Here is a 9,501-nt window from a genome sequence, read left to right as displayed (position 1 = left end):
TTGAGCTCCTCTCCCTGACCATCCTGCACTCTAGCCATTACCTCTACCAATTCCGCATCATCTCCCTGAGCTGCTTTAATTTTCTCGTATACTGTAGGTTGTACAACCAGGCTGACAACGAATGCCTGAGGACTATCCTCTACAATCTCTATACTAAGTCTCTCCAAATCCATTAGGATCGAATGCTGAATCTCTATGACTACCAATGCTGGTTTTACTAATTTTCTGCTCAACGCATCCGTCACTACATTCTCGTTCTCTAGGTGGTAACTAATAGTGCAGTCATAATCTTTAATAAGTTCTAGCTACCTTCTTTGTCTCATATTCAATTCTCCTTGGGTGAAAAAGTATTTCTGACTCTTGTGATTCGTGAAGATTGCACTTGTGACCTTGCCTGATGAGAACAAAATCTAAAAATAAAAATTGAAAATTGAAAAGCAACAATATATTTGGTTAATGATTTAAAACTAAATAAAACAAACAAAAAACTTGATCGAACAAGTACTCATATTTTTCCTTAAAACAAACAAAAATAAGAAAAATGTAGCCAAAATAAGGGAAGTACGAAACAATATAAATTAATAATATCACTTTATAATTATTTTACTTAATATTTAATAATTCGCCTTAAAGGAAAAATCGCAGTGCGTATGACAATTAAAAAGTAGTATGGAAACATTTTTAAATAAATTTTATTATTTTAAGTTTGTTAAAAAATTTATTATGCTTTTATGCTAATTATATTTTAATTTCAAATGATCATTCTATTTTAATTTTAATTTATATATGAAATGAATGATTTAATATACAAAACTTAATTCCAGATATTAATGTATTCTTCTAATAGGTTGTAGAAAATAATCAAAAATTATAAAATTTATTGTTAAGTTTGGACATTACATTATTAGAGATTGAAATATTGAGTATTTTTTTGGGTAATGAAATTTCTAAGATTTAATTTTTAAATCCCACTATATAACATGCATTGACAGTGGTGAATAATTTTTAAAACATAAAAATTACTATTAGATTTTATATTTCTGATAATTAGCTTCTTTTTTTTTTGAGATTTTAAATAACAAAATAGAGAGAAAAAGAAATCCAAGAGAGTAGGAGGAATGCTAAGACACGTGGCGCAATCAGGGAGATGTCTTCAGTCTTTGAAGCCTATAAAAACCAGAGGGGTTGAAGAATTTCAAAGTCCCAAAAAATTCTCACCCAATCCCTTACGAAGAAGAAGAAGAAGAAGGAAATATTATAGTGGTAGCATAAATGTTTCAGGCGAGTCAGGAACAGTGCTCCATGTGGAGTCTTGCCGAGGACCGGGCATTTCAGTATGCACTTATACTGCTTCCCGCCGGAACGCCGTTCCGGTGGGAGGCGATGGCCGCCTACATACCCGGTAAGTCGCCGATGGAGGTGGAGAAACACTACGATGCAGTGTTTCACAGCTGGAGCGACCCCGAAGCGGGTCCAGTCCTTCAGTCGGGGTCGTCGGTGCCGCCGCCCGCTCAGATTCCGTTGGAGACTAAGGCGAAGCGTGGCGATGGTAAGCCCGGGAAAAGGACTTCCTGGACCGAAGATGAACACAGGTATATATTATTATTAGTAAAAAGAGTTTCTTTTTAAATATTTCTAGAAACGTATTAATTTTGGTGGACGCAGGTTATTCTTGTATGGGCTGGAGAAATTCGGGAAGGGAAAATGGAAGCAAATAGCAAATGAAGTGGTGTTGACAAAATCCCCAGCCCAGGTGGCCAGCCATGCCCAGAAATTCTTCCTCCGCCACAGCCCTGCGAATCAGCTCAAGGGAACCAAGAGGTCAAGCATCAACGATGTCACCAACCCCTTTCCCTCCAACGATCCATGAAGAACAAATTGCATGATGTACATATAAGGCCCTTAGTTTTGATTAGAGCTAGAAGCTACCTTAGTTTGGATTAGAGTAAGAAGCTAGTATGTACTGTAACTTAATATCGTCTGACATAGTGAAAGTGAAAGACTTGACGTGGACTTCGGTCCTGTGGTTTTTCCCTTCACATCGAAGGGTTTTCCACGTAAATCTTGGCGTTCTTTTTGTGTTTCTGTGGATGTATGATTTATGCTTTTTAATACTATTCATTATTTTGATTTTTGGTCATCGATTATTCTACTTGAAGTCATGTTTAACTTTGGTTAATTAATTTATGGAATAAAATGTAGCAGAAAGAAATAAAATGAAAATTTGAATGGTGATCGGATATGGCTAAATCAAGTGATAACTTTAATTTCAATTACGTACCAAACATGTAGTTAGTGTTAATTTGATCGAACAAGAGCCCCAAAAGATTGTCGATCGCTGGGTTTTAAAGTATAGATTTTGAACTTTGAATTTAAATTTGGATGGATTTAGATAAAATTTAATATAATTTTATATTACATTTTGTCCAAATCTACACAAATCCAAATCCAAAGTCTCCCAAATATAGGATTTGTATATTTTGCAATCACCTCCGCACCTCTCTTCCCCAAGAATGCTAACTATTAGGACGGCATGCTCGATATCTCACAAGAAGCTTGTATTACGCCAAGCTCCCTCAAATGTGACTGAACAATATAAGTTAATGGAGAATCATTCAATCTTCCAACAAATTAGGGTTCAATATATATGAAAAGAAATAACAATTTAGGGTTCACTTTAAATATTTATGACAAAATAAAATAACTTAACACCCTAAATTTTTTTAATTTTCTTTTTCATAAATATTCATAGAAATCTAAAAATCTGTTCTTATTTATTTGAATTAGCCCCCAAGTGCGCCAAAAACCATGTCACTCTAAGCCAATAATATACATGATAAAAGTCTTTTTTTTTTTTTTTTACATATTAAATTGGAGTTATAGTTCATATGCTCGGATCTATGCGATGGTTAAATAATGGAGTTTTGGGCATAAACATCTCATTTACAAATGCTCCCAAAAATTTTAAAAACTCTTATCCTATTTTTTTATATTCATGAGAAAAATGTCTTAAAGTTTTGAAAAGAAGATTAAAATTTAGTGGGCCTTGTTGGAAAAAAAAAATCTTTAGTTTTAGCTTATGGTCTTGTAATATGTATCAGAAATATGAAGTGCAATACTGTAATTTTTCTTCAATCGCCCAATAGGATTTCAATCCATCACCAATTCATCAACGAGAACATAGACCTGCCAAAGGCTAAACATTATGCATCACCATTGTGCATGAGAGCCAAAATTCGATAATAGCCATTACAGTTGACTACACACAATCTTAATTAGAAGGAAATATTCAAGTGGGTCTTATTAAATTATATATGGACCCTATCATATACGATCTGATAGGAGGACCACACTAGTCCCCTCGAAGAACCTAAAAGCGTAGTTCTATCGTTAATTTTATTTAATTTCTTGTACATTTTTTAGTGCGCGTATTATATTATTATAATATGGCACTATATATTTACATTTAGATTGATATATCATAATATATATTAATATTATTGCATGCATGCACTTGTACTTCAATCCTACCCTTATCAAGGGTTGATTGGGTCATGGTTTCGGTTGATATAAGGAGAAAATATTTGATACACTTTATGTATCACCTAATAGCTCAGCTGATTGGTGCATAGAGTTAATATGATTTCACCATATTTACTAAACAAAAAATAATTATAACTGCCTAGTTTAATTAAATTACATATATATGGTGAAATTATATTCATCCTAATGTTTCAATCCGGAGATTACATAAGATTTACCTAATATTTCCTCTAATATATGAGGTCATTAGTTTGAATTGAGTTCGCGATATGGAATTGGGAGTTGGGTTTGCAATTGAATTAGGTTTTTCTTAGATTTGTTGTAATTTGAATGGACAGAGTTTTCAATTTAATTTGTGGGTGAATTGTTATGGAAAACCCAAAGCACATGAATAGAAAAGGCAAAATAAAATATTTAAAATTAAAATTTGCATCCCTAGATCACATAATTTTTATTTTGAAATTTGTTGCCATTTTTTAAAAGTGGATAAAGCATTGAATTTGTGTTCAAAATTCTTAAGTTTGGATTTGTGAATTGAGATAAAACATATCCTAAATCTATTCCTCCAAATACTCTCTCAAAATCCTCTTCTTGAATCTTGAGGCAATCTAATATTTAAAAGGATATTACCACCACAATACAACTAATTTTAGGGGAAAATTTGTAAAACTACAACTAATCTTAAGGAGAAATTTGTAAAACTTCCTTTATTAAAGTAAATTTTGAGTCTTAGATTTCAATGTGTGCAAATTTTAAGTTATATTACATTTTATCCAAATCCATACAAATTTAAATTCAAACATAAAATTAGTTACATATTTCAAGTTTTAAAAAAAATGTGAACATATGATTCAACCAATCAATATCACTTTTCTCTTAAAAAATATTCATTGACTTAGTCAACATTGTTGATATTTTTAAAGAGTGAAGATATGTATATTATGATTCCAATATCCATTGTTATATACGAGCTACTTAAACTAACATAAAGTATATTTAAAAGGATCGTATTAAATATATAATCAAACTCATTTAATTTAAGTCTAATTTAACTTATATTTCAACTTTTCAAAAATTATATAACTCAAGAGATAATACTCATTGATCAAAATTTAACATCTTAATTCCATGCTTATTTACGGAAAGTAAGAATTAGAAATTTTAAAAATAATAGAAATATATTTTCCATATTTTTATATAATTTTAAAAAATGAAAAATAATAATTTTTGTAATTTTTTGGAAAACTAAAACAAAATGTAAAGAATATCTTTAACAGCTTAATGGACCCTTTAATTCTCGGAGATTTTTCTTTTTTTGTATTATCCATTAAAATAGGATATATATATATATATATATATATATATATATATATATATTAAAATAGGATATATATATATATATATATATAGACACACATTTGTATAGAATTAAATTTATTACGTGACCCAATCCTTGTAGAAGAAGAGAGCCCAGGTGTCTATATATAAGGCCCGAGTCAATGTTTTCAAAAGCACAAACCCCTCTCTCTCTCTCTCTAAAAAAATTTTAGGAAGAATTAAGAAGAAAAAGAAGAAGAAAAGATTATAGAGAGAGCGAGAGAGAGATCTGATATTGTACTTAGGTATGTTTCAGGGGAATCAGTACTACTGGGTCGCAGCCGGAGAATGCTCGGCGCCGGCGAAACAATCCATATGGACTCTTGAGGAGAACCAAGCCTTTGAGGAAGCCATTCTACTGATTCCCGCAAGAACACCGTACCGGTGGGACTGGATCGCCAGCTTAATCCCCGGGAAGTCGCCCTTGGCGGTGAAGGAACACTACGATGAGGTTTTTCGCAACTGGAGAGAGATGGACGCGGCCGAACGAGTTGAGTCGTCGAGTTACATGAACCAGTCGCCTCCAGCGCTGGGCCCGGTGCCAGCACCCACTCAGATCTCGGTCGACATTAGGCCGGGGCACGGTGAGGATCAGTGCAAGAAAAGGACTCCCCAGACCATAGAAGAACACAGGTAGAGTAAATAATAATAATAATAATAATAATAATAATAACAATAATGCATGGAGAACGTGCATGGATGCAGGTTATTCTTTGAGGAGGCCCTTCTGCCGTTTTCTCCCGGCACGCCATGCCGGTGGGAGACCATCGCTTGCCATCTTCCCTGGAATTCGCCCATGGTTCACTGTTGGGGCGAGACGGAAGCGGGACGAGTCGACCCGCCAAGTCAAGCAAACGAGTTGTCGCTTGTCCTGGAGTCGGGGCCGCCGCTGTCACCACCACCGCCCACTCAGACTCCGTTGGGGGCCAGGCCGGAGCGCGGAGATGGTCAGCCCAAGAAAAGGATTCTCTGGACCGAAGAAGAACACAGGTAGAGTTTACGCAGTTAAATTACCATGGGTGGCTGGAGTCCTGGGTTTTAAATATATATTTAATAATTAATACTAATTAAAAAGGTTTCTTTTTAAATATTTCTGGAAACGTATTAATTTTGGGTGGACGCAGGTTATTCTTGTATGGGCTGGAGAAATTCGGGAAGGGAAAGTGGAAGCAAATAGCAAATGAAGTGGTGTTGACAAAAACCCCATCTCAGGTGGCCAGCCATGCCCAGAAATTCTTCCTCCGCCATAGCCCTGCAAATCAGCTCAAGGGAACTAAGAGGTCAAGCATCCATGACATCACCATCGCCTTTCCCTCCAACCATCCATGAAGAAAAAATTACCATGCATGTCTCCCCTGTCCATGATACAGTAAAAGATTAGAAGTGGACTTCAGTCCGCCCTAGTTTTTCCCTTCATATTGAAGGGTTTTTCACGTATATTTTCCACGTCGTCCAGATGATTTATTTTTTTAATTATTGATTATCTTGATTCTCAATTATAGATTATTCTACTTTTAAGTCATGTTTAATTTGATTACTTTGTATATTGAAATGTGGTAGCTAGGAAAGGATTAATATAATGAAAATTGGATTGGAAATTGAATAAAATTAAATTAAGTGAAAAATTCGATTTTATTGTACTATTCTTATGTATCAAACTTGTAGTTAGTGTTAATTTGAACAAGAGGGACAGAAGGATATCGATCTTGAACTATTTTGCTACATTTTGGAGTATATATTTTGAAATATGGATTTCAATTTGAGTGGATCTAAAAAAAATTCAATACAATTCTATATTACATTACATTCAAATCTCAAATTCAAAACCTCTAGCAAACATAAAATCCATATCCATACAAATTTAAATTCAAACTCCATCTCCCAAACATAAAATTAGTTACATATTTCAAGTTTTAAAAAAAATGTCAACATATGACTCATGGGCCATGACATTCAACCACTAAGTTTCACTTATATATATATACACACTATGGACTTTCTTCCTAAAATTTTCAAAGCTATTTCTTTTCTTTCTAAAATTTTCATAATATGTAAAATTAAATTTTCATCCATTAATGTGGTATATGTTTATTTATTTTCTTTTTCATTTTATTTGATGACCAAACATAGAAAAAAGAACTATTTTGAATTTTTTTTTTTTTCCTTTTCTAATACTCTTCAAGTTGCAATTGAGTGGGTCTCAATGCTTGAGTTCTCGAGGTTTCACACAATTAATAAAACTTTAAAAATTTATAAAATTTTCAAATTAAAAAATAATATTATATTCTAAAATTATCATGAATAAATTAAATAAAAATGAAGGATTTTGAAAATGCAACTTAAAATTCATCAACATATGTCTATCATCAAATTTATTTTTCATCCGCACTGTGATCAAAATGAAAATTTTAATAGTAAACTAATTTCATAATCTAAAATATAATCTAGTTCATATCAAACAAATTAAGAAACATAAAATAAAGGCTCAACTTTATTTTTTATTCTTGACGCTCCATTTGCTTTAATTATAATTAATTTTTTGGTATTGCCTTTAGTGTGTATTTGCCAAAAAAGTTGTAAGGAAATAGAGGACATGAATAAAAGGGTTTGTGTGAGAAGTGTTCACTTGTATTTGTAAATATAAAGAGGTGTAACAATGAATATAATACATTCATAAATTTAAGGTGGAAATGAAATGTCACAAAATGGTGATTATTTATTCATAATAATCTTAAAAAATTATATCAATCTAACAATTCAAATAGAAATTCTTAGGTAGTGTATGTTGAAGCTTAAACTTGACAGTGGGACGGTGGCAGCAAAACTTGGTCGACAGCTACTCCACCAATCCAATCGAATATTGTTGAATTTTCTAAACTGCAGGCAACCTACTCCACCTACCAGCCCATTTCATTGAACCTACCATGTAGTGATCTAACAAAAATAAAAATAAAAATAAAAATAATAATAATAATAATAATAATAATAATAATAATAATTGTGACAAACCGAATAATAATGAGATTTAAATAATAAAGTGAAAGGGAAATGGAAACAGTAACAGAAGAAAGAAGTCGACTTCGTCGACGGTAGCCTTGAAACGTATTCTATGGATATATGATCTCACTTCCACTCTGAGATAAATAATGGCTGCAACTGACTTGCTGACCTCTGGTACTCAACTTTTACCTGCTGGCACGTCAAGCACTGGACTACATACTCGGCAATCTCTCTCTTCATACCACTCCACTAGTAAAACTCTCGCAAATCCCTGTACATTTCCGTACTATCGGGATGAACCGTATACAAAGATTTGTGAGCCTCATCCAAAATAGTCTTCCTAATGTCAGTATTGGCAGGAACACATAATATGGAACGGAACCGCAAAGCTCCGTCATCTAAAATGCAGAATTCCTCCCCCCTGACCACTCTGCACTCTATCCATCACCTCTGCCAATTCTGAATCTTCTTTCTAGGTGGTTTTAATCCTTTCCTGCAGAGTAGGTTGTACCACTAAACTGGCGATACATACTGAAGTATTACTTTCAATCAATTCAATGTCGAGTCTCTCTAGATCCATCATGATCGGACGCTGGATCTCTATAGCTACCAACACTGATTCCCCAGACTTCCTACTTAGTGCATCAGTTACCACATTTGCTTCCCCTGAGTGATAACTGATAGTACAGTTAAAATCCTTAATCAACTCTAACCACCTTCTCTGTCTCATATTCAATTCTTTCTGGGTGAAAAAATACTTTAAGCTCTTGTGGTAGGAGAAAATCTCACATTGCTCGCCGTACAGGTAATGCCTCCAAATTTTTAATGCTTGTACCACTGCGGCCAATTCAAGATCGTGGGTAAGGTAGTTCTTCTTATATTCTTTCAGCTGTCTAGACGCATAATCCACTTCCCTGTCATACTGCATCAACACATAGCCAAGTCCCTTCAAAGATGCATCACTGTAGGTAGTATAACCCTCACCCCCCAATGGGATGATCAATACAGGCATTGTGACTAGCCTCTACTTCAATTCCTGAAAACTCTGTTCACAGTTGTCGTCTCATTCAAATCTAGCATTCTTTTTAGTTAGTCGTGTAAGAGGTCCTGATAAAACGGAGAATCCCTTAACAAAACGACGATAATATCTAGCTAACCCTAAGAAACTCCTGATCTCCTAAACGTTCCTTGGTCTAGCACAATTCACAACCGCCTCAATCTTACTGGGATCTACAGAAATTCTGTCTCCTGAGATAACATGCCCCAAAAACACAACTTTCTCAAACTAGAATTCACATTTACTGAATTTTGCATACAGCTTCTTCTCCCTAAGCATCTGCAAAACCTGCCTCAAATGTATATCCTGCTTCTCATAGCTCCTCGAATAGACTAGTACATCATCAATAAAAACAATCACAAACTGATCTAAATATGGATGAAAGATCCTATTCATCAAATCCACAAATATTGCAGGAGCATTCGTCAGACCAAATGTCACGACCCGCTCATTTTCACTTTTTTTTTTTTTATATATAATAATATCAACATCACACATCTCACATTCCAGCTCAGCAGGTCACA

The 9,501-nt window shown here is 33.9% G+C and overlaps 1 protein-coding gene across 1 annotated transcript; it reads left to right on the top strand.

The window, feature by feature from the left end:
* Positions 1-1,302: 1,302 nt before the first annotated feature.
* On the top strand, positions 1,303-1,870 carry LOC131144030 (transcription factor DIVARICATA-like). Its single transcript, XM_058092374.1, has 2 exons — positions 1,303-1,592; positions 1,666-1,870. The coding sequence occupies exons 1-2, from the start codon at positions 1,303-1,305 to the stop codon at positions 1,868-1,870; spliced, it is 495 nt and encodes a 164-aa protein (XP_057948357.1).
* The last annotated feature ends 7,631 nt before the right edge of the window (positions 1,871-9,501 follow it).

Source organism: Malania oleifera, chromosome 12 (genome assembly GCF_029873635.1).
Source record: "Malania oleifera isolate guangnan ecotype guangnan chromosome 12, ASM2987363v1, whole genome shotgun sequence".
In the NCBI taxonomy this organism is placed as follows: Eukaryota; Viridiplantae; Streptophyta; class Magnoliopsida; order Santalales; family Ximeniaceae; genus Malania; species Malania oleifera.
The sequence above is the reverse complement of the archived record's forward strand: the minus strand, read 5'-3'. Positions and strand labels throughout refer to the sequence as shown.

Coding starts and splice junctions, on each gene's coding strand:
- LOC131144030 (XM_058092374.1), top strand. CDS start 1,303: ATGTGGAGTCTTGCCGAGGACCGGGCATTTCAGTATGCACTTATACTG. Junction 1,593..1,665: donor TGGACCGAAGATGAACACAG/GTATATATTATT, acceptor TGGTGGACGCAG/GTTATTCTTGTATGGGCTGG.